The 25,285-nt window shown below is 45.7% G+C and overlaps 1 protein-coding gene across 13 annotated transcripts in view; it reads left to right on the forward strand.

Moving 5' to 3' along the window:
* Positions 1-25,285, forward strand: part of CADPS (calcium dependent secretion activator) — a 206,109-nt gene that overhangs the window by 24,775 nt on the left and 156,049 nt on the right. For all 13 annotated transcript variants that reach the window (XM_072934705.1, XM_072934712.1, XM_072934707.1 and 10 more), the window contains exons 2-3: positions 15,551-15,664; positions 19,710-20,042. In XM_072934705.1, coding sequence (XP_072790806.1) covers positions 15,551-15,664; positions 19,710-20,042 — 447 coding nt within the window. The remainder of the gene's footprint in view (positions 1-15,550; positions 15,665-19,709; positions 20,043-25,285) is intronic.

The raw sequence follows: 25,285 nt of genomic DNA on the forward strand, positions 1-25,285 counted from the left end.
GGTTGTAATGATGGCCTTTTCTCTCAGTTGGAACTGCTGGACCCTAAGAGGGACCGAAACAATGTCTTTAAATTTTAAGCCCCTGTACTTCCATACATGCAGTTTTTTCGTGGCCCACCTTTTGTTGTTTGTTATGTCATCTTGTGATCCCAAGCCCTGTTTTTTTCAAACCTACACTTTCTTGTGAACTATCTTGTTTCCACTGGGGATAGAAATGCTTTTCTGTGCCCCATCCCAAGGAGCTTGGTGGTTGTTGGCAGTAGCTGTTTGTGGAGTAGCTGCAAGAAATGCTGCAGTGGCCACCTGGTTCCTTCAAGCTTGCTACTGAGGACTGTGACTGACTGTCATGTGGACACTGGAGTGGGGTTTGGCTTGTGCCATTGCTGGCACTTCACTGGCCATTTGTGCTGCTCCAGCTCCAATGCCCCATCCCAGCTGAGATCCAGCCCTTCCTTGGAGCCTGAGTCCTGGCTCTTTTCTCATGCTCACAGCCGTGTTCATTTCCCTGGTACAGCTGCTGGGACTGACTTAATGCAGTTCTGTACTCATCAAAGGCACTCATCAAGACTGGAGGCTTTTTGGCTTCTTGGCTGCTGCTTCTGTCAGTAGTTCCTATTAGCACTAATGGAAATTACACTCTGGCATCAGCAGCACAGCACCCCCTGTGCTGTGCTCTGCTGTCTGACAGGAGTGAAATTGTGGGGGTAATTCCTTCTGCATCACACAGAGATTTTACTGCAAGGGGTCTTGCTGTCACTTCACTGTGCCAGCTTAATGTTCTGTTGTTTTCTTTCTTGGGAAGAGCCTGTAAAGCTGAGGAGTGTGCTGGGGGTTAATGCTGGTTCTCAGGCACCAAGAATAAGGGAAAAAAGGTCTTTTGAATTCCAGCCTTGGACACAGAGCTTCAGAGGCTTTCCCTGTGGCCTTCCATAGCTACAGGGTACATTTCTCCCTCTTCAGCAGCAGCCCCTGAGCAGGAAATGCAGCCTGTCACCACGCAAATGTCAGCCCGTAGGGAAAGAGGATTTGTGCACAGCTTAGCAGAGGGCTCAGCTACCAGCCCCATTCAGAAATCTCCCAAACAGGCTGAGGGGTGCCTTGCTCTTACTGACTCATGTTGTGCAGGCTCTCTTGCTCAAGATAAGCATCTTTATTCTATCTTGTTCTTGCTGTTAGCCTGCAATGTGGCAAAGGCTTCTGTCTTTCTTTGTTGTTTTTTGGGGTTTTTTTTCTGATTTTATCTTTAGTTTCTTTGCTTCTCCATTGTACCAGGAAGAATTGGGATTTGTTTTGCACATTTCTGTAAAAAAATGTCTAAGGAATTAATCACAAAGCTCAAAAATAGTACATGGTTTGTAAAGAAGTAGTCACAGTTCAAAAGATTAAGGGAAATAAAAATTTCCATTTGCTACCTAAATTTAAGGGGAGCTTTAATGTATCCTGGGGGATAGCATCAGAGAGAAAAGTGAAATTGCAAAGACAGACATCAACCAGAAGTGACTTGTGCCCAGCAGTTCTGTATTCAGGTTTGGGCAACTTTGCTTCTTAGAAACACTTGAGCTCTTAGTTAGTGAAGGCAAAAGTATCTTCTCCAGGACTGGAGCTGATGGGCAGGGGTGCTGGAGTTCTCAAGTGACTTCTGTTGCCAGCTTCCCTGGCATTTTTTTCCAATATTTCCTGGTGAGGACTATTTTACTGCTGATTTTGTTTGCTACAGCATGCATAATGTCCAAGTTTCTGAGCCCACAGCCAGGGTTTCAGCTGGAGCCTGGCAGCTTTCTCTGCTGCGTGGGTCAAGCCAAGTGCTGAAACCTGGCTGGAAATGAGCTGGAGGTGGAACAAAGGTTCCCACCAGTTCGTCCTTCTCTTGTCAGTGTGGGCAGGATACTTGCCCACTCAAGAAACCATTGTGTGTAAAACTCTGACATTTGGAAACTGCAGACAAGGAGGGGCTGGATGGCAAAGTATCATTGGCATTGCTGGAGAAAGCCCTGCCAGTATGGAACAAAGGGGAATGGGCTTGTTTGTGCTGCTTTTGGCATTTCCCCTTTGTTCACACCCCAGCCTGGCCCAGCTTTCTGGACAAAACTTCCTTGGTCACAGTTGAGCCTGGTCCCCTCTTGTTCATGAGGTTTTGAGGCCAAAGGAGCTGCATGAGCCAGTGCAGCTGGTACCTGGCATCACCTGCCGTGACCTGCACGCCCCACGGGCTCCCTGCCCATCCTCCAGCGTGCCTGCTCCTCATCCAGCTGCCAGGGAAGCTCGCTGCTGATATTCCAGAGGGCTGGGAAAGCATTTATCTCTGAGACAACTGTCAGTCAGGGCTGCCTGTTCAGGAGCAGGCTGTGTGGGCCCCCTCTGCAGTGTGTGTCATGCCAGGAGAGAAGCCATCACTGGCTGTGCTGGTGCTGGCCCAGCAATCAGCACCAGGAGTGAAACTCCAAGCTTCTTTCATTGAAATATTTTGGGGCATTTTCAGGTAAGTGACTGCATTCCCACATCCTGAGCTCTGCAGCTTTTATTTAAGCAATATTTAAGATTAGTGTTTTTCCTTCCAATTTCTGCGGGTACCAGTTATCTCTAATTCTTCAGCGTAGGCTGAGGCTTCTAATAGGAATGTTTGAGTTTAAAAAAAAAAGACAATCCATGCTGTAGGCTGAGGTGAGGTGGGATTGTCTGTGCATGTGCAGCATAATATGAGATCTGTTTTATGGGATCAGAGTAACATGGAGTACTGTGGCCCAGCTGCCCCCAAGCTCTGGGATCTGCCACCTGCACAGACCTGTTTCTAGGACATAGCTCGCTCCTCACACTTATTGGGAGGAGGGAAATGAGAGTATTGATTCAATGCATTGTGCTCATTTGGGGAGCTTATTTTCCCTTTTTTTTTGTGGTTTTGACTTTATGGTTTCAGTGATCTCTTGCAGCAGAAGCAGAAGGGAAGCTCCAGGATGGAGAATGCTGTAGGCAAATGCTAGCACAGCTGTCTTTTATGAAGAATAGTTTCATTTTGTCTTTTCCTCTTTCTGTATGCTCACATGTTTTTCTGCTCCTACAAGCACTCCTCTGAAATGATATGCTTCAGTTCTGCAGTAGCTTTGCTGCTTTTTGCAGAGGGTTTAACTTGAACTCTTAATGTGTAGACAAACTCATGACCTGATGTAGCAACAGGCAATTCTTCCCTCCTGCTCTTTGGGACTGTGTTCTGCTCCCTTTGTGCACAGCCTGCTCTCTTCCCTCCTCCTGGATTTTTAGCCACTGTAAGGTAGTGTAAGACATATAGGAAATCTGGATTTTGAGCTTGGACAACATATTCTGGGGGTGTGTTGAAGAGGATATTTACTCCATCTGTTACATCCCCTTCTGCTGCAGGTCACTGGTCTTGTAGCATCAGCTTGCAATTCTTCTGCACAACCTGCAGCAAAAGAGGAGCAGAGACAGCTAATCTGATGGGAAGAGGATAGCAGGGGGCTCTGACCCTCCCAGCAGAAATGCACACAGCTCATCATTCACTCAAAGCCTTTAAAATTATTCTGCCTTAAGCCCAAAGCAGAAAAAGGAATCTTCCTTCTTTTGGAGACAGCCTGCAATATACTACACTTCACAGGAATCCTTAAAACAGCTTTCTTGGCTTAAATGAGAGAGTTTTTAATATGTAGGCATGTGTTTTTGGAGAGGATTTTTATGTAGGGCCATATGCAACTGCTTTGTTGAAAATTGCCAGACTTTAGAGAGTTAATGTACAATAGAGGTACCAAATTTACTCTTTTAGGTTTGTTAGGAAATCTGGATGTTTCAAACTACTCTCTCTAACCTTTGGCCAAAAAAAGCCCCACAGCCTATCAGAGGCACAAAAAAAGGCTTCTTTTAGGTGGCTTATTTTTTTGTGGGTTTTGGTGGGTTTTTTTTTTGTTTGTTTGTTTTGGTGTGATTTTTTGTTTGGTTGGGGTTTTTTTTGTTTTGTTTTTTTGGGGGGTTTTGGGTTTTTTTGTGGTTTTTTTTTTTTTTTTTCCATCCAGTTTACCAGTACAGTGTCTCCAGGCTGATGGGAAGGTGTTTGGATCAGACTAGATCTATCTGCATTTGCTCCATGTGCTCTGGAGCCAACAGGAAAGATTTGTGCAGTTGGGTGCTGCTGCTGGGGCTGGGTGGCTGGTGCTGGGTCACAGCAGGCAGCTCTGGGGGATGTTCTTTAGCTCTAATTAAACTTGGCAGGAGGTGAAAGGTGAAAGGCAAAAGACAGGCAGCATGCTGGCCAGAGGCACCAAGGGCAGAGGGCTACTCGCTCAGGGAGCCAGGATTTCCCTCTTGCCTCAGCCAGGCCCCCAGGGATGATTCAGTCCAGGTTGTGGTGTTGCTTCTCTCATTCCACCAGTGGGGTTTGCGTGGGGAAGGTCCCGATGCCGAGCTGGGCTCAGCTCAGGTGCCTCACCCCTGTCCTTCCACCAGTTCCCCAGGAGATCTCCGTGGGTTGCAAGGCTTGGACTGGTCACTGCAGACTCCAGAGCCTGTCAGCCAGCAAATGGCCTTTCCCTTATCTTGAAAACCATGGTTGAATTCATGCCTAATTTCATGCAAGCAGTTAATTGCCCCCTTGCAGATGCCAGTGTGAGCCCTACCCACACTGCACGCAGGCTGCGTGTGCCATGACTGCCCAAGCTGGGTTTCATTTATGCTTACAGCCTAAAGCTGAGAAAAGGTCACTGCTTCCTCCAGCCTTCCCTGTCAAGTAAATTTGCTCCAAGCCTGGAAATCTGAGCACTTGCTTGCACTAAGCCACCCTTGGGGGTGTGTCCCCATGGGGCTTTCATCCCATCTCTGTGATGCCTCAGATAATTTGCAAGATTTGCCCCTTTGTTTTCAGCCTCCTGATGGAAACTGGGTCCAAAGACTAGAACTGTGTGAAACTAATTGGATAATTTTAACATAATTTTAATTTTAGCCTGTATTTAAAGAATAGTAAATCACCTCAGTGGAATGATGTTATTGCAGATGAATTTCCCAGACGTCTTTGAAGGAGCAGACAGACATTCTCAGCTATTCCAGGTACATACCAGCCATCCTGTGAAGGTATATTCCCATGTCTCTGCCTGGTGGTGGGCATGGAAAGTTGAAATGCTGTTTTCTTGCAGTAGTTTGTTGCTACAGAACAAACTACCTTTTACTAAACTTTCTCCTCCAGCTCCGAACAACATGCCCTTGTAAAACCTGATATTACTCACTTTAGCAGGAAATGTGAGGTGGAGGAGGACGTGCACTACAGTTTCACACCTTTTCTCTTGTTTTTCTATCTAGAAGCAAATTCTGTTCTGGCTTGACTGATTGATTGAACCTTTTTCAAATGCTGTCTGAAGGAGACAGCTTCTCTTTTACTGGATCAGATATGTATTTGGCTCTTACACAGATTTTCTTAAAATCTGGAGTGTTTTCTTTCTTTTTGTTTGTTTCTTGGAACTCATAGCAGATGCATGGAATAAGGGAAAATTTCAAACATGACAAGTTGTACTTAGCCAGAGCCATGGTGTGTAGTAGGTCATGTCTCTTAGTGGGCTGCTTTGAAAATGTGCTTTCCTTGGAAAAGAAATATTGCTCAGACCTGCATCTGCTTCCTCTTCTGCTCCAACAGTGCAATTTCATGTTGATTCAGACAGCAGCCCTCTGGTTTGGGGGCTGGTGCTTTCCTCACCTCTTGGCAGGGGCAGCAAGGGCATATGGGGTGCCCACAGCAGGACTCACCATTTCAGCCTTGTCTGCCTGGGAGCTCCTCTTCGTTTCTTGCCATCTTGTTCATTCCCATCAAAGACATTCCCTCCCCTGCTAACTCTGCCAGGCTGAAACCAGCATTTTCACAGAAGCTGTGACACACCAGGAGTCCTTGATTCTCCATTCATTTGTCTGCCACTTCTGCTCAGTAAGAACTGTTTTTAAAATAGGTTGTGACATGGAGGAGAGGCAGCATTTAATGATGAAAATGATGCAAAAATAACACCAGTGATGGTAGATGTACTTTTTTTTTACCTTAAAAAAGAATACAGAGAAGCTTGGGTTTCTTGTTTGGACATCTGAAGTGTCAGTAGGAGATCTTTAGCTCTGATTGTTTAATATTTTTAAGTCAGCATGAACTGCTGTATTAACCAGGAAGGATGACTGGCTTCTGCAGTCTGTAAGATCTGCCTGGAATAGGAACACAGAGATGGAAATAGTACAAATAGTAATTTAAGTGTCTCTAAAAGTAGCTTGCTTTTCTTCTTGGATATGCACCATCGTAATCTGTGAGAGGCTCTCAGTCTTTTCATGCATGTAGCCACTTCTGGAGAGAAACAAAATGCTGTTACTCTCCTTCACAAATGGGAACTGCAGCACAGAGGGAACAGACAAATGGGTTTACTGGACAGCAAGGACTTGCTTGAATCCCAGAACAGACCATCTTTTGTTCCCACCTCATCCCTTACCACTATTTGTGGATCAGTTTGTTTATGGATATGTAACTGTCCTTAGGTTGTGCCTGGGATCTCCAAACCCATAATATACTGGGCCATTCCTAGCCCCTAGTCCAAGAATGGAGATACTTGGGTAGTGTCAGCAGCAATAAGGGTTACTGATCTTCAGTGTGCTGAATTGTCCAAATAACACTGGCCCAGCTGGTGAAAAGAGGTTCTGTGCTGTTAGTTTCTCCTCAGGAGGGGCTGGCAGAGTGTTCCTGGTCTAAGGGGCACTGGCCACATTGATCAGCAGTGTAAAACCATCACTTCTATACAATTCTTTCTTTTGGGCACCTAGGAATTGTTTGTGAATGCTCCCTTGTAGACCTTGTAAAAGATTTTGCACTTTTTAAAAAATATCAAATAAACACAGTATCAGCTATCTATTGCAGAGGATTGAATGAGAGGTTTTGCATACCTGTGATGGTGACAGAGCAGGAGGCTTAGGGCTTTGCAGCCATTAGGAAATAGATGTGTAATATCCATACCCCAAACTGCCTTTTTTACTTCCTTTCCATCAGGTTCTGAACATCAAAGTTCTGGAACTTGTCCTCAGAATGTTCTGAAATAAATATAAATTCTAGTAGGATCATAGCCCAGCCTGTTCCTGATTTTTCCAAGGGTCTGGACATGGCTGTCTCATGGAGAAGGACCTGTGATGTTCTCCAGCTTCCTACCTCCCTCCTCCACTGCAGCACACCAAGGTCTTGAGGCATGAAAGGATGGGAGTAGCCTCAAAAGCTGTGTCACATTAACACTCACAGGCTTCCTTAGACCATGTGTTGTTTTCCATCCAACAGAAAAAAAGGAGTGAAAATATTACTTTCCAAGACTGCCTGTGATGCTCCAGAGGAGAAGGAAGATCTTCCCTAGATCCTTTTTCCTGGGTTAAGCATTTTTTGAGGTCTCAGAGCAGCAATGCACTGTATGTACCACATGTACTGCGCTAGTGGAGTGAAAGGGCAAGGCCAAGCTATGTCTGTTGCATTTAGAGAGTTCCTAGAGCAGTCAGAGCAAACATGTCTCAGAGTGCCCCTCTGGCCAGGCCCTTGCTAGCAGGGTTTGCTGGAACAGGCTGTGTAAGTGCTTGTGTTGTGGCCCTCAGGAACTGAAGTTAATCAGACAGGGACTGGGACTGGGAGTGAATCAGGAAGGTGTTTGAGCCAGGAAGAGGAGGAGATAATCCATCTGCAGAGTAAGCCTGGGAGTAAAGGTATTTTGGGGCACCCAAAAGGGGGCATCCAGTGTTGGGGAGCTTTGCTTCTCCCTCTGCCCATTCTACACAGCCTCCATTCTACCTGTCTCCTGGATTTATTTCCTAGCTGTATATCTGCTAGTGTTTTTATGGGTTTGTTTTTTCTGTTTTATTAACAGAGCAGCTGCACTTTTACCACAGGCAGCATGACGCTGGGTTTTCTGCTGAAAGCTGCCACATCACAATGATGTGTTTTACCCAGCAGACCTCACCAGGCAAGGTTCCCAGCACAGCAGAAGTCACCAGGGAGGTTTCCCAGAGCAGCAATCACCCCTCAGCCCATCTTCAGTCACTGGCCGAGTATTTAATCATTGCTATTTCTTGCTCCTGTTTTGTGCTGGCTTTTCTATTCTTCTAAGATCAAAGTCGTATTTTTATTAGCAGTAAAAAATAGGTCCCCGTATCTGTTTGATGGTATGCAGAAAGACACCCAGCAGGGCTAGCTTACTCTGTTGGATCTGTCACAAACTCACCCTGCTAATGGCTTGCTTAGGTAAAATAAGATCAAAGGTGGAAAAAGTTCCAAGTTTTCTGTGCTCTTGTCAGGTGGCTCCATCTTGGGGTTACTTGCCAGCACATCAGCTGCAGAGGAGGGACCAGCCAGGGGCAGACACAGAGGAGAAAGAAACTTGTAGGCAGGAGCAGAATTTCCTGATTGGAATCACAGCTGAGCCACCTGGTCTAGTGGGAGGTGTGCCTGCCCATGACAGAGGGGGTGGAACTGAACGATCTTTGAGGTTCCTTCCAACCCAAACAATTCTGTGATTCTGTGATGTTAATGAAAAAGGGGAGAGATGCAAGGGGGGGAGGTGGAAGGGTGATAAGTGAATGTTGGATGGATACCCCAGTACAAACAAAGATAGCAAGTGAAGCAGGCTGTGGCAAGGTATCTTTTGATGTACCTGCATCTAGGCTTGCTCTGTGGTGGCAGGTTGAAAAAGGAAGGTGTAGCTTGGAAAGCACAAGGGGAAAGTCATCATGGCAAGTCCCAAATCCTGGGTCTGCTTTCCTTTTTTAGCATTGTGCACTGCAGCGTTTCAGAAAGTAGGAGCAGCCACAATAGCATTTTAGGTCTTTCATGTATGTCAAAGAACTGTGCCTAGCTGGCAGAGTGAATCATAGAAAAGAAATATACTCAGGGTTTGAGAGGATAAAAAAGCACATCCATGTATTTCAGAGAGCGACTCAGAGCCTGTGCTTTGTCTCTCCAATAAATCTGCTACTGGATGTAGTCTGGGACAGTGGAAAGAGGAGATCTGCACTGCTTGATCTAGAGCCTCTGTATCTGCATCTGGCTTAACCAAAGGGATTGATGTTTTGCCTTCCCATACTTACACAGCAATACTTGAGCCTCTTTACAGGAGAAATGTTCCAGCAAGTGCCAAAATCATTTAACACTCACTGCTTGTGCTGCAAAGCTGCTGGAGTTTGTTCCTAATAGTAGTGAGAGGTCCTGGCAGGGATTGGAGCTGGTGCTGTGGGCAGGCATGGTTGGGTGGTAGCTCCGTGGCTGGGCAGAAGAAGGGGCTTTCTTCCTCTGCAGGCTGCTCTAGTGGGTTTTCTCTCCCCTTTGGTCACATTTCTGAAGTAGATATTTACCCTTAGGTCAGGGTAAATATCTGTTCTTGGGCTGCTTGATTGAGAAGCTGGTTCAGTCTCTGACCTACAAATCGGTGCTCTGCTGGTATGTAAGGACCCAGGAGCTGTTTGCATTGCTTGTGCTCAAACCCAGCCTGATCTCTGAGCACAGGGCAGGTGGACATGTAGGAGTGTTTCTCCCAGAGGATCCCCATTGCTCTGACCCTCCCAAACATCACAGGTGGGCTGAGCAGACAGGGCATGAGCTGCTGCAGGCAGAAAAGGACTTGTTTGTGCTCTTCACTGCCCACGTGTGTAAACCCAGGCATGGTCATGGTGCAGTCATTTTCTCTGCAACAAATAAGCTGGACAGCTCTTCTGAGAGAGGAGTAGGTGACACTGGGGTGGCTTGCCAGGACCATGCCTTTTTCTCATTTGCCACTCACAAAGGATGACTGTGGCTGGAGAGTGGGTGGCCAATGTGCATTCATCAGGGCCTGTAAAGCATGGGCCGAGGGAGAGGCAACAAATCAAACACCCACAAAGAGGGAATTTTACAGGCAGCAGGAAAACAGTGGGTGTGTGCATAGTGGTCTGCATATGGTCAGACTGCACAGGTATCCCTGGAAAGATGTATGGTGGCTATCAGGAACCAAAGCACAAGAAGCTCTTTCTGGTAACAAGTATTAAATTTCTCTGAAACAACCGGAAAAGGCACTGTTAGGTGGCTGGGAACAGTTTCCTGAGACTGCCAATTAATACTGGTTGTGTATGTGAGCAGTGAAAAGCCAGAAGTGTTCAGCTGTTTGCAGAGCAGCCACATCTGCTCAGGAGAGTTTGCAATTAAAGCCCCAAATGCTGGGGCTGTGAGTCACCCACCGATGGCCCTCTCTTGTAGCAGGCAAATCAGCATCAGCAGAGGGACAACCTGATACATTTCCCTAGTGCAAAATAACCTGATTTTTTTTTTTTTTTCTTCTAGTCTCATGCCCTTTGCTGGGGCCTCTGGCCTCTCGCCAGAGACCAGTGCTGGCTGCTCTGGCCTCCTCCCCACAGCATCCCTCCCACATTGTTGGTGTTGTAACTGGTTTTCTGACTGTAAAAGCAGCAGTGATGAGAGATGCTCATTTGGTTGGTTTAGATTTTTCCCAAATCACCTGGTGCTGAGGAGTAATGAAATATTTATTGCATGTTACAAAACCAAACCCAGAGCAACAATGCAGTGAGCAGTTAAATATTCCTTTTTTCCTCCCTGCAGTGGTCCTTGAGTAGCAGGTGCCCTAAGAAGGAAGAACTCAGTGCATCTTGTGGTTGACTGCTGCTGGGCTTTCTGGACAAAAGGCAGGTTATTCCCCTGGGAATTGCCTGCAGTCTTCAGCTGAAACGATGCTTTTGGGACAGGGGTGATGCTGATGGGCTGAGCCATTAGGGACCAGTGTGCAGTGCTGTGATGCACCCTCATGTCCTGCCTGCAGGAAAGACCCTTCAGTGGGATGTGCAGTGTGCAAGGGCTCTGTGAGGCATCAGTGCACTCAAACATTCAGTTCTTGATTAGAGGTGTTCAAGTGTGGCAGGGAAGGGGTCACTTCTCAGCTACAGGGTGGCTTTCCTTGGAAACATCCTTCTGCACAGCCCAAATCTGATTGATTTCAGCAGCCATCACACTGATGGACAGGGCTTCATTAGCAGGTTTGAGTATCTTGTGGTGTGAACATGCTATGCTGCAGCTTGGTCAGCAATCTGCAACTTAGGATGGCCCTTCCTTCCAAATCTTCTGTTGGTTATGGTACTGCTGTAGCATAATGTAGGTTGCAGGAGAGTTCTAGAGGTCTCTGGCCCAATTTGCCTGTTCAAAGCAGGGCTCCCTCCCAAAACAGATAATTTTCATGCAGTCAGACTATGGAAATTTGAAAGGCTGGAGATGCTACAGCCTCTCTGGGCCCATTTTGGTGCTGTACTTATTCCTGCATGCTCAGACTCAGCAAAGCATTCTGGAGAGGGGATGGCTTAGTGAGGCACATTGCTATGTATAACTTTTTTCAGGGAAGCTTTCTGTGGCAAACAGCTCCTCTTTGCAGTGCTCGTGCTTCCCTGGTGTAGGCAAAGGGGGTGGAGATGATGTGCAGAGATGGTGCCAGCTGTTCACTGGCTGGAACACTTTGGAGAAGCTGCCATGGCTCCCTACATTCAGGTTTGCATTTGGCTCTGAGTTAGACTGAGTACGTGCAGGAATAACACAGAGCAAGAAAGCTGCTGGTGTATGTTTGTTTCAAAGATGCTGATGTGCTGTTTGCTGGGATCTGCATCAAGCAAATTCATTTGTTTGCCTCTGTGATTTGCTTGTGGCAGGTGGGTCTTTGGTCAAATTGGGAGGTTCCTAGATTGTGCTGGGCATGGGGTTTTTCTTAACAAGTTAGACCAAGAAGGTAGGAATCATTTGGGGCCCATGTCTAGTCACTGGTGAGCTCTTCCCATAATGTAGTCTGATATGGGAAAGACATCTGCCAAGCTTCTTACAAAAATCCATGCTATCCACAAGAGATGCCAGCCCAAAAGCTCCATGGGTGCCATGCCTGGTACCTGTGCCAGGAGTTCACTGCCTCAGTTGATTACAATTTTTAATATGCCTGTGTATACCTGGCAATTTACATGCTCCCAGACAGGTAAAGGTCTGGGAAACATTCTGCTGCAAACACAGTATAAACTTGGGAGAGTTCTCTTGGGTCCAGAGTGCTGTGTTCCACGATCCCTCTGGAATGCAGAAATGACTATTTGTTTTTAATGGCTCGCATGTGGGAAGCAGTTGTAGGGGATATCAGAGATGTTTGGAAAAGTGAGGGAAGCTAAACAGAATAAACCTCTTCAATCCACCAGTTTTCCTGCTTACTCCCAGGTCTCCTGGGTGATGGCACATGGATTTGTTTGCATGGGAGGCAGCGAGGCTGTGCCCCCAACATCCACACCCCTGCTGGCTTGCAGCCTAACAGGGTTTCACCTCCTGCCACAGCTGGTGCGAAGGCTGTGATGTTGTACTGATGTCCTTGCAAGTGGAAGTAATTCTGCTGTTCTCTGCTATTTGTGAGCACCCTATGGAAGGTAACTGAGTGGCCTTACTGGATCTGCAGAAGCTGTTGGCTTGCTTTATGTGGATTTCTAGCTTATCACTGGTGCCTCTAATTACAGGAGATAAATTAACACCCCTCCTTTTAAAGCACTTAAGCTTTCAGTTGAGTGTTCAGGGCACGTGCTCTTTTAAGCCTGTGGCTGAGTTAGTGGCATCACTTGGCAGTGCTTCAAGGCTCTGGAGAGTGATTCTGGTGCTGAGGCTGCCCCCCTGCCTTGCTCCAGCCTTTGCTGGGAGCTGCAGCCTCCCAGCTGCCCTAGAAGTGCTTCTGGGATTTGGCAGCAATGCCTGTAGGGCCTGATGGGGAAGGAAGGAGACATAAAATAGGAGGTGAAGCGTGTTGGGCACATTCGGTTGACCTGCAGGTCTGGTCTCCTCTGCTCCCTTGTGGTGTGGCTTTCTGCACCAGGTGTTTGCTGCTGTGCTGCAGAAAATATGTTTAATATGAAAACAGTTAAACTGTGTCTCAGATCGACAGTTCCTTGATAAGATCTCTAACAGTGGACAGACATGGATCAATACCCAGTGCTGTCTCCTGTCTGGTGGGGGTGTCAGACTGAGGGCCCTGTTAGCTGAGGGCTGTGCTGTGCTGCAGCCAGGTGTGATCAGAGAGGATCTCCTTTTCCCGGGATGAGGTAAATGCTGGCATGCAGCTTGGCTGAGGAAGAGGCAACTGACACTCTCGTAGAGACAAATCTGATGATTCATTTCCACAGCCCCCAGGAGCTTGCGTGTGAGCTGCGTTTTGGGAATTTCTAGGAATTTCAAGGAGCATCATTCGTTCTGAAGGTAGCCCATTCAGTACTGAGGAAGGATAAAATACTGCTGCTAGATGGCATTACAGGAATTGAACAAGCAAGGACTTTTGGAGGGTGTCCTAAGAAATAACATCAACACAAAAATGTAATACATATGCCATGCATGTTGTGAAAATCCCAAATGAAAAGCCTCTTAGCTGAGAGCATCTGTGCTCTTAGTATGTCTTTCTGTGTGCCTCAGCCCCCTGACTTCAAGGTTACCTGTAGTTTTTCTGTTTTCTTTCCTTGGCTTTTTATAGCATCTGTTGCCCTGTAATTTCTTTCTGACATCCACAATGCTTGCTAATACAAAACTGTCAATACATTTAATTAACATCTTGCCTTTTGCTTCTTTGAGATAATTAAATGATTAATAAAAACAGACCTAGCACCTTCCCACAGGTGTTTTCGATCACTGCATTGTCTCTGGCTCCTCTTATCATTGACCCAGTTTTCAATTCCATCAGCTCAGATAGGTTTGGTGCCTGTTTAGCATCTGATGTTGCGTGTGTTGCCCAAGGGTTCCTGATTTCTAAGGTGCTGTTGGCAAACACTCCAAAGGGGGTTTAGGTTCCTGACATAGCAGATAGGATATAATTTTTGGTCCTATGTGTCTGCCATCCTAAAAGCTATAAGCTTTTGGCAGTGCTTTTCCTCTGGGCTCATGGCCCAAGGCTGAGGTGGGTCAGGTTAAGGGATGGTCCTTACTCCAGCTCTGTGATGCTGGGCTTTGTTACACATGTCAGACCCTGTGAAGTCTGGGCTGGTGTTTGGGGGTGGGAGTGCCCCACCTTTGCAGCACCCACAAGGTGGTGAAGGCTGTTTCACGTTCTCTAAAGCAGAGCATAGCGAGTCTCACTTTGTCTGTTTGATGAACACTTCTCCATTAGAAGTAGGATAATCCCAGATTATCACATCAAATTTCTATTGCTCACTAACCCCCCTCAGCGTGGTGTTGAGGCATTAATTACCAGTGTTCATGATGTTCACTGCTGCAGTCCCCAAACACCCCAGGCAGCAGATCATGACTGTAGCTCCAGTGATATTTATCACTGCATTTTCCAAGTGGTCCCTCTCCTGCTTTTTATCACTAGTGGTGTTTACCAGGTTCATTATGCTCTAGTTGTTTGAATCTCTGCAGTTTTTTTATACTTTATTCAAAGCCATTTAGACACTTAGAACCATTATTTTTAATCATTCTCTTCCATTCTAATGGGCTGGTTTCTTCCAGCCCATTAGGGCTGAAGGAATGAGGGAAAAAGACACTTCTCTAGACTTTTTAGTCAATAATAAACACCTGTCCTCATTCTTACTGCTCTCCTTTCCCGTGAAGCTTGGCCTTCCTTCTGTTGAAATTAATTTTTATCCTTGAACGTGAGGTAACCCCACAGTAAACCAGTCCCAGCTACATTTCAATCCCTGCAGTTTTTCAGCATGAGTGTTGTCTATATCTACAGATGTTAGGCTAGCATTGCTGATACATGACTTACACACCTGCTGTTACTTTGTCTGCATTGTAACCTGAAGAGGTGGGTTTTTAGCTATGTCTGGTTTTAAACTGACAGATAAATTGGAAAAATAATGGCATGTTATATTACAAGGCTGGAATAAACCCTTGTAAACTTTCTATTGATGTCACTGTAACAGAATTAGAATTGTCTTGTAAGTTATACCAGCTGTATGCTGGACAGGAAGTGTTTTCAGCAGCAAAGAGACAGCAGAGAAAGTCCTTGCTAGGAAAAGGAGAACAGGTTAGCTCTCATAGGATTTCAACAATAAATTCTTTCACCACAGATTTTGACTGATGTTTTGTATGTGAAAAGCCAAAAGAAATGAGCAAAATGAGCAAGGAGGAAAAAAAAAACAACCAACCAAACAAAAAACAACAGCTAGCTTGCAAGGCTTTCCATTTGGTACGAAACCTCAGCTTCTAAAGGGGAGGAGAGGCTGAGTGGGATGGGGTTGCACCAAAACAGATTCTTCCAAGCACTCACACAGCAGCTTGCTTTTGAATTGAGTATACTTGAAGCAGTAAAAGTCTTGTGTGTGTTTTGTGGTGGCAGAGTTGTTTAGAAATGATGTTCAGGGTGACTTCAGGCGCTTGTGATGCCTAAATGAACTCGCCAGGCTTCAGAGTGCATGCATGCACATACCCATGTGTGGCTGGTTCCTCAGCTATTGCTGCTAGCCCCAAAGAAGAACAGAAATGCATGTTATAAGCATCCCAATAAGATATTGAAGATCAATTACTGGGGTTTTCCCCTCATACATAAACCTTTTTTGACAAATTTTCTTCTTTTGGCTTATTTTACAGATAAGTAAGCAGCAGCTCCAGACAATCAAAGATCGTTTCCAGGCCTTCCTCAATGGAGAAACCCAGATTGTGGCAGATGAAGCATTTATAAATGCTGTCCAGAGCTACTACGAGGTAAGGAGAAATGATGCAATGCTCTTATGAACCTGTGTCCTCATCCCTATTCACAGATGGGATTGAATTCTGAATTAATGGTTTGGCCATTATCACACAGTATGAAGCAAAGGCAAATGCAAAGTGGCTTCTGTCTGATGTCTGGTATATCACAATGTTTGGGAGTTTCAGGGTTTGAATGTAAACCGTGGAACCAGAGCAACCCCTATGCCATAGTATATCCTTATAGCTTGATTAGGGGAAGACTGCCCCTCCTTTGAGCTGAAAAATATTTTCATTGTACTTTTGAACAGTGTATTCTGAAACAGTGAAGACGGCAAAATCAGTAAAATCTCATGTGCTCCCTGTGAAAAATACCACGAGAGATCTGGGCAGCACATTCAGTTCTTGCGGAAGCTTTTGCAATGTGTCCAATTGAGTTTGGGATTTTCAGCAAGAATCTTCTCTCTTTCCTTTGGCCTGACAAGTGCTGCAAAGCAAAGGGGGAGTGAGGAGGATGTGCATATACAAAACTAGATGATACCAGAGATGAAACATTGTTCATAATTGTGCAAAAGAATAATTATGCATATCTGTCTTTTTGCACCTCTTTGTATGCAGCCCATAATGCTGCCTTTTATATTTCTGCTTAGAAGAAAAGAATTTCTGGTTTTGAAGGAAATCAGTGATTGTCATTTTTATAAGTGTTGTTTATTTTTTTGCTAGCCTTTCTACAAAGCACTTCTTTCTTCCTAGAGCTATTCTGTCATAGAAGGTGAAGATTTTGAATTGCCTACATAAAATATTTCTCTAGAAGTTCAATTTAAGAGGGGACCAACATCAAATACTAAAACTGAAGAGAATTTTAGCTCTATAGGATATGACAGCAGCTGCTTCCATGTAAGGAAAGCACAAATTATCTCTGGATTAACTCTGTTAAACCAGTCTAGTAGTTCCTGCTACATCATTCTCTGTACAGGAAGGAAGCAGAGAGTCATTTACATCTTTTATCAGAAAAGAAACTGCCGAGGGATCATCTCAGCTTCACTGAACATGTGCTCTCAAAGTTTTCAAGATGGAATGAGCCATGTTTTAGGATACAAGAGGAGCATAATCTGTTCGGGCAAGATTATTGGTCAGGAAAAGGAAACTGCTTAAAACCAGGCAAAATACATCCCTGTTTCACTCTGGCTGAATGTTGTCAGCTGCAGAAGTTCTGTGCTGTATAAATGCCCCAAGTTATCAAACTGAAAAAGAGTAGTAGATTAGCGCTAGATATACACAAGCCCATGGTCAAGTGGACCCTCCACTGGCTCTGTCCTGCTTAAAACAGGCCACACAAAGAGTAATGCATCACTCTGTGTCCTTTAGCACAACTTTCCTTTTCTTCTTTTTAGCTGTTGGTCTCCTTTACTTGATGGCCGGCTGCTTTCAGCTTCTGTGCAGCTGAAGCTTGCCTCTGTGGCTCTTCCTCAGCACCAGCTGCAGTGGCACAAGGCAAAGCCTTGCCACAGAAACCCTCAGTGCCTGAGCAGTGTTCCCTGCTAAGACTATTCTCCCTTCCTTCTCTGCAGAGATGTGCTCCCCTTGGTTTATCCATTGTGCAAATCGTGGCAGATCCTGCTTATCTCAGCTCCTGCAAATCTCAGTTTTATTTAATTAACTGTCCTTCTGCTGCTGGGTGCTATCTAGAAATCAGCATTTCCTGATTTATAAATCTGCAAGATGGCTTGGAAAACACACACCTTAAACTGGTAATCTCTGTGTAGGACATGGCTGGTGTTTCTAAAAGGTCCACTTATTAACGGTGCAGGATAAGTTCATTACCTGGGAATTACTGTGTTTTTGCAGAGAAAAAAAAGATAAGGGTGACATTGTAGGTCAGAATAGCATTTTCTGTTGTCCTGAATGTGTTTGCATGGCCACATTTTGCTGTTAATTCTGGCTGTCAGGGTAAGCATGTGGTTGTCAGTCTTAGGCTAGTTCACAGGCTGCTATCAAATTAAAAAATTGAGTGATCTGAGGCTGCTCTCCAAAGCAGCGCTGTGCCTGCAGGAATACTGCAGACCCGTGTGCGCAGACAGGCCCAGCATCCTCCAACACACTGCAGGGGAGCTCTTCTCAGGTCCTTTGACTTCTAATGAGTAAAGCTTTGTCTGTCACCAGCACATTTTGCAGCAGTCACTTCAGTGCATATGATAGAAGTGCTTCATTAAACCCATTTCCAGTCTGCTGTGGGCAGACAGGGACACAGTGGCATGGTGGGCTCCTCTGTGGGTGTGGAGATGTCTGACCCAGCTCCTGGAGGTGTGTTCCCTTCTGCAAGATTCGGTGTGTGCACCCATGCTAGGATTTTGTTCTAGGCAGTTCTTGGCTCCTGGCAACCCTACTAAGCAATCCTACAGCCAGGCAATTCACCTGGTGTTTTCTAAATAAAATAGGACAGAACACCTCTTTTTTTCTTTTTTAAAATCTTCCTCTTTCACGATTTCTGCTGCTTTGTGTCTCACTGATGCTCCCCTGTGCCTGCCTCCTCCCTGCCAGCTGCAGCCTTCCTTTCCTCTGTGGCTGCTACTCCATACCCAGGGAGGAAGAATCAGGGCTGAGGGAATTGGGGAGCCAGATCCCACTGCTCAGGATGCTGGAGGTGAGGGCCATGGATAACAACAGCCCTGGTAGGTATGGAAAGTCATTAGCACTATCACACAGGTTCAGGCCTGGGCACCTGGCATGGATGAGGGGACATGGGAGCCCAGGATGTTACAGTGGGGTTGGTCACTGTGACCTCCCACCATTTCCTGCAGTCAGTGTGGTGGTAATTTCCTTGGCTGCATCAGGAGCTTGGCTCTTGATAGCTCTCACCCATTACTTGAAAGCACCTGCACACACCTGGGGCATTATCACTCATATTTAATCTCCACCAGGAAATGAAGCACATGCTGCTGTTGTTTCAGCATGCACTGAAGATGTTGCTGGTGGCATTCTGCCTGTCTTGTCTGCAGGGAGTGGGTGCTCCCATGGTGATATTGGAAGGAAATAGCCCAGCTCTTCTTCAGCATCATTTTTGATTTGGTCCTTGGACAAAACCCACTACTACTGCCAACAGATGCCTGTGCCATCAAGCATCTGGGAACATGGAGTACTGTGTTGCTGAATGGTATATAAAAAATAAATCTATTACGTCCTTAGGTCATCCTCAAGCTCTTTAATTATTGAGAGCTGACAGATACACCCCTGTGAGGGCACAGCTTCTTCCCAAGCTGCTGTATTCATCAGTTCTCAGCATTATTAATAAAACAGCAGTTTTCTTACTGGATATTGTTTGCTCTTCTGTGTTCAGGGCTTGGGAGAGGAGAGCCAACACAATATCCCTCTGACTCTCTAACCCTTCAGCTCTGTGTTGCTCTCAGGACATCTGTGGTCTGTGGGAGTCTGTCATGTTTTGACCCTTTTGCTGCTCTTGCAGTGGGAAGAACATCTCTATAAAATGTCTTCTCCCTCCCTTTCTCCTGCTATCAGTGCCCTGCATCTCTGCAAAGGTTCAAGCCATGCTGAACCATCTTGCACTCTGGTGTGGTAGAATTAGAGTGTAAACCTGGTCCCTGCAGAGGTTTCCCAGGGGCCTGGCTACCAGAATAAATCCAGTGCAATGCTATTGGCTTCAGTAAGATGACTCTGCTCCTTCTAACAGGGCAGAACTTGGTTAAGTAAATGTAGTTATGAAAAAAACTTCCTTATTAAAACATCAGATGGAACAAAATAAAATCCTGCTTTCCCAAAGGTCGTTTATGTATCTGGTGAGGTGTGACCATAACATCACATCAAGTCCTAATTGCATCAAAATATTTCATTGTAGTGGAGGCAAAGCAGAGCTTCACCTGATTTCATTACACTTCCCAAAGTACAGCTGAAACCTCTGGCAACATGTGGCAGTAGAGTGAGGAGTTGGAGAATGTCCTGGCAGTCAATAAGCAGCTTCCCAGCAGTGAAACCACCTTTTGTGGTACTTAAGAGGGATTTTTTTTTTTTTAGTTGACACCATTTGAAATCTTCCTTTTCTTTGCAGGTATTCCTGAAGAGCGACCGCGTTGCCAGGATGGTGCAGAGCGGAGGGTGCTCAGCAAACGACTCCCGGGAGGTCTTCAAGAAGCACATCGAGAAAAGAGTGCGCAGCCTGCCAGAAATCGATGGGCTCAGCAAGGAGACAGTCCTGAGCTCTTGGATGGCAAAGTTTGATGCCATTTACCGTGGGGAGGAGGATCCCCGGAAGCAACAGGCCAGGATGACAGCGAGTGCTGCCTCGGAGCTCATTCTCAGCAAGGAGCAGCTCTATGAGATGTTCCAGAACATTCTGGGGATCAAGAAATTTGAGCATCAGCTACTGTACAATGCATGTCAGGTAAGGTGGGAATGGAAGAGTGTTTTTTGGGGAAGTCTAGCCAATGGGAAATACTACTGTTATGAACTGGAAACTTTGTGCCTGACCAGATTCTTTTGGAGAGAACTTCTACCAAGAAAGTGGGGGATGGTTTATGGTGGGACTTCTGCACTGCCAATGTTGTTCTGGCTATCCAAGTGGGCCTCTGTCGCCCTGATTCTTAAGTTTTTCTAAAGCCTTCTGAGTTTACATTCTGTTGGAAAACTTTCCCACACAATTTCTGTAAACAACATATTGTTTTGCATTCCTTCATGGGGGTGGAGAAACTTGATGTACTAGTGGTTTGTCCAATGTCTTTGGAGAGTTGGCCCATTCACTCTCCAATCCACTGTCACCTTTGGAAAAGTATAAAAGTTGGAGTCCGAAAATAAACTCTCTCTTTTACCTTGCAAAATAGCAGGTGGCTCCCGTTGTGCTTTCACGTGTCCTATAGCAACAGCCCTCCTTCTCTTGCTCATTTTCTTGCTCAATTCCATAGGATTGCTGAGATGGAAAATCTTTATTCCTCAGCTCTGTATCTGGGTGAGCAGGTCTTTGAGGTGATTAAGTGGGCTGTTTGCCAGTGGTTTGTTTGCCCTTCCTGTGTCACATCACAAGACTAAATTACAGAGGTTCTTACAGCCTGAAGTCAAATTCTGGGAGTCCCTAGGGTGGGTGGCTTATGCAGACTTGCCCAGTGAGGTTATACAGGTTCTCCTTAAGCAGAGGGAGCTCTGTGATCCCTGTGTGCCTGTGGTGGAAGGAAAGAGCATCCCAAAGCCCCGTGACCTCAGGGCAGCTCTGCTTGCCCTTGAAAACCTTTCCCATTCCTCTCTTTCTACCCCAGAAGGGCCAGTTCTCCAGAGTTGCATAGCCAGGACTCTGCAGTGCTGCTTGTGATCCCAGCAGCTCTTGCTGAGGGCTGTCAGTGGCTATCCACACTGCTGGTGACCCAGATTACAGTCCCCTGCTATCGGATATAAATATCACAGGCGGGATAAAGGATGCCAGAGTCACGGAGGGAATAAGGTGTGGAAAGTTTTTGGAGGAGGAGCAGACCACAGTCTTTTCCCTGTAATTCAAGACTTCAGCTTATTGAAATGAATACATCTGAGACCAGTTCTGTCTGTCTTCTGTCTAGACATTTCCAATTCTTTTTAAGACACAGAGAATTATGTTTGATCTGTTTTTACCCCTGTAAAGAGCCTTTGTTATCTTGCATTTGCTCTTCTTCATCTCAAACCTTAATGACAGAGTGGGGAGAGGATGATAAATGTCCCTGAGTAATATGTCTTCCTAACAAAAACTGCAATGGCCCTCATAAATTGTGTTTACACAGATTTTGTGCCTCCATCCTCTGTTGGAAGAATTCTTTAAAATCAAACCCATAATGTTTTCAGTGATGTGTCAAGAACTGTGTCAGTTCTGCCATGTTTTGGTTTATTTTTCAACTTAAACAAACTCCAGCCCTGTGTCTGTCTGACCTGTGCTTTGCTAAGGACCAGGGTGGCTTTGTGTGAGCATGTGTGTGATCCTTCCCTCCTGGTTTGTGCTTCCCACTGAGGCAGAAAACAGTGTTTGATCACAGCTGCCCTGCTTTGTGATCTCTGCTTGTTAGAATCTTTCTGGCTGACACTGTGAACCCAGAGGCTGCTCCCTGCAAATTGCCCTGTTGCATCAAGCAACCTTTTTCCTGCATGAGACCTGGTTTTAATCCTGGAGGATTTAATTCTGGGTCTTTTCTAATACTTGGAGGCAGTAAACCTTTAATTTAAGCTTTTGCAGGAAGACATAATTTCTGATGAAAGCTAGAATTAGCGTGGAAGTTACTCTGTTTTTAATACCTGGATAGTGAGGCTAAGCTATGCAGAAGGGAAAGCCCTTTGTGCAGTGCAGCCTCAGAAAGCTGCAAAGTCAGGAGTCATTGAGCAGCTGGGTGTTTTCCTGGGGTGCAGTGGGAGTGGTTAAAGTGCCCTGGTGCTGTGGGGTGGGCACCCAGGGAAACCACAGGCTTTGCTCTGGGGACCCTTTTTTGATGGTATCTGTGGTCATGTCATCCTGGCTACACCAGCAGGGTCTTTGGAGCTCTCTGGCCAGCAGCAGACAATTTGTGCTTCTCTCTTGCCATGAAGCACAGAAATGGCTGTTGCCCATTGCTCTTTCTGCAGGGACTTACCCACTGCTTGCAGCCAGTCTGTTGGGGTGGTTCTCAGTATGTATAAACTACACTTTTTTTGACCTGTGCTTGTCTGCCATGTTTGGGAGGAATTAGCCTCTTCCCTTACAGCCTGTCTGAATGCCATGACTCTCTCCAGAGCAGCAGCACTCTGCTGTTCATGCAGTTTCTCAGTCAGTCCCTGTGATTAGAAAAGCAAAGCCCATTGTCCTCTGTGGAGGGGCTGGCTGGTCTGTGCTCTCCTTTACCTTGGTGTGCAGGGTTAAATTGCCCAGAAGCTGGGCTAGGAAGCAAAGGGTGGCAAGGCTTTGCCTATTTGTCCTTCTAGTTGTCTTCTGTTTGATGCTGAGAGCTCCAAACTCTGCTGGTACTTCTGTGGTCTGAAAGGAGATGCTTTTCTCTTTGCAGCCTCCTGTTACATCACACTAATTGCATAATGATTGCATCACTGGGACTGCATTTCCATTCACTTCTGAGATAATATTTTGTTTGTGCAGAAGGAGGATGATTTCTAAAGAGATTTTTTAATACAATAGCCCCAGGGGGCATGAGATAAGTGTATTCTTAATGTGATAGCAGTGATTTAGCAGGATCTGAGATAGCAGTTATTCATAAAAAGGTATTAATGCAGTTGGAAAGGCTTTTAGGAAACAAAGATGGGAAGTGGTGTCGTAGCAGCATAGTTGTGAAGATTACAGTGTTGTTAAGCACAAACTCTGACTAGAACATTTTAAATAATACACGAGTCTTGCGCTTTTTGCATAACACATGCCACGTGGCTTGGTGTTTCTGCTCCACTGGAGTCAGCATGAGAACTGAGCATCTCTGGCTCCAGCAGCTCCTCTGCTGTGTGAGAGGTCTGCTGAAGGGAGAAATGTGTTTCAGTCTGGTCTTTCTGGTCCAGAACCTGTTGGCAAGATTTAAATTTAGCTCTTCTGCTTTGTACTTAACCTGTGGCTGTGGAAGAGTTCTAGAGGAGCTGTTTTCTGTACGTGTTGGACGATTCCAAAGTGCTGCAGCTGGCATTTCCTAGGGTACTCTATTTCCTGCTGACCTTCATGATGGGTGAATTCAGAGCATCTCTGAAATCAGGCTGTGGTGTTCTCTCTGCCTTGTTCTTTCCCAGCCGTAGGGCAGTGATTTACTTTTCTGTCTTAAGCTGTGTTTGAAAGTCATTTTTAGCTACAGTGAGAAGAGCCGGAGCTGGTACAGTGCTGCTCAGTTAATCCTGCAGCAGGAGCAGATGTTCAGATTGTGTCTGTGGTGAACTGTGCAAGCCATCCTCCTGCTTCAGAGGAAGAGTGGGCTCTCCCTGCAGAACTGCCTGAACTCTCAGGATTCACAGTCAGACTTTCTCTTCTTTCCCAGGCCTGAAGTGTCCCATATACTCTGGCAGAATAACCTGTCCTAAGCACAATTCCCTTAGATGTAAGATTTGAAAGCAAATAACTAAATATAGGCATGTCCAACCTGCTGAGTGATGCTAATGCATGGTCGTGGTTTTTCAGTATCTATTTCTGTCCATCCATGTAGAAGTCAAAACATCAGAGAAGTGAGCATGTGTGGGTGGGCTGCAACACGCACCAGGTGTCATTGCTGTCAGGTGGCTATTTCATGTAAAGGCATAAAGACATCTCACCAGTGCAACTGGAATTATTTCGTAAGTTTTGGGGGTCCTGTGCTTTTAACTAGGAAACATTTCAGTCCAAATTTTCTCAAACAGAGCTGGCTTAAAACTAGAATTCACTGTTTTGACATTTATTTTCACAGCTGAATTAGGACACTATGTCCAAAGGCTGACATTTCTCACATAGCAGAAAGTTCCCCTGCCAAAAAAAAGTAATTCAAGTCTTTGATTTTAGCTCAAGTCAGTATTAGAAATGATTTTCTGAGGTGGTGTCTTGCCTTCTACCCCTCTCTCATTTCTGCAGATCGTGCGGTTCTACCCGACTTGGTTTCCTCACTTGCTCTGGTGTGCTGAGCCCCTCACGTGGCCATCACACACCCAACATGTGTCAATCATGTGCCTAGTACATGGTCACACGTACCCAGTGTGTGCCAACATGTGGCATGAGCTGACTTTGCTGACTTAGCTGAAAGCTGGAGACATCTTCTGAAAAATATCTCCTAAATCCATTCTGTTTGCAGAGAAGCTGTAGTTGTACTCGGAAACTGCAGCCCAAGTAGGGGCAGAAACACACGTGAGGCACTGTGACAACTCAGACAGCGAGATGAAGGTTAAGGTCACCTCAGAATAAATGGTTGATTTGTGTGTATCCTCCCCAGACCAAGTATTTAATTTAGTTTATTGTGATGAAGAATTCCCAGTCATGCCTTGCAATGGGCATTGAGTCCAGGTTTGTGCACAGCATGGAGTTACCTGTTACCTTCAGCTCAGGGCCTCAGCGGTTTAGGATCAGATCCCTCCCTTCTGCTCCCCATTTAAAGAACACAAAGCAAATCCTTTTTATTCTAGCTTCATCTTGAAGCTCAATGTCTATGAAATATTTATCTGCAGTTCTGAGCATTTAAGCACCAACTCTGGCTGTAATGACCCCTCTGAAAGGGTGGGAGGTTTGCTTGGACCCCAGAGCCCCCTACAAACATCCTGTCCTGGGGATGGTGGTGGTGAGCTGAACTGCTGTGGAGCTGCAGGCAAAAACCAATGAGCCACCATGGGCTCCTCTCTCCAAGGCTGGGTACATGTGCCATGGACAACCAGCAGCTTTGGCCAGCACTGCTCTTCCCCTTCAAAATTCCCAGGGCATCGACCTTACTCTGTGGCTTTTTTCACTCTCTTTCACTATTTAAAACTCCTTTTGATTGCTCAACCTATTTTCACTCTGTGAGGATCCTCCCCACCCTGCCTTCTCCCTCCCACTTAAAACAAAGCCATGACTAATAAAAATGGGTTAAAGTGGTTTGGAGATGATAAAAAGCCTCAAAACCCATAAAGCATCATGGTCTGTTTTCAGTAATTCTGTATTTATTTCCATGGAAACGGCAATGGCAGCCTGGAGCCTTCTGCAGGGCTGTAATTACTCCTGCA

This window comes from Taeniopygia guttata, chromosome 12 (genome assembly GCF_048771995.1).
Source record: "Taeniopygia guttata chromosome 12, bTaeGut7.mat, whole genome shotgun sequence".
Lineage (NCBI taxonomy): Eukaryota > Metazoa > Chordata > Aves > Passeriformes > Estrildidae > Taeniopygia > Taeniopygia guttata.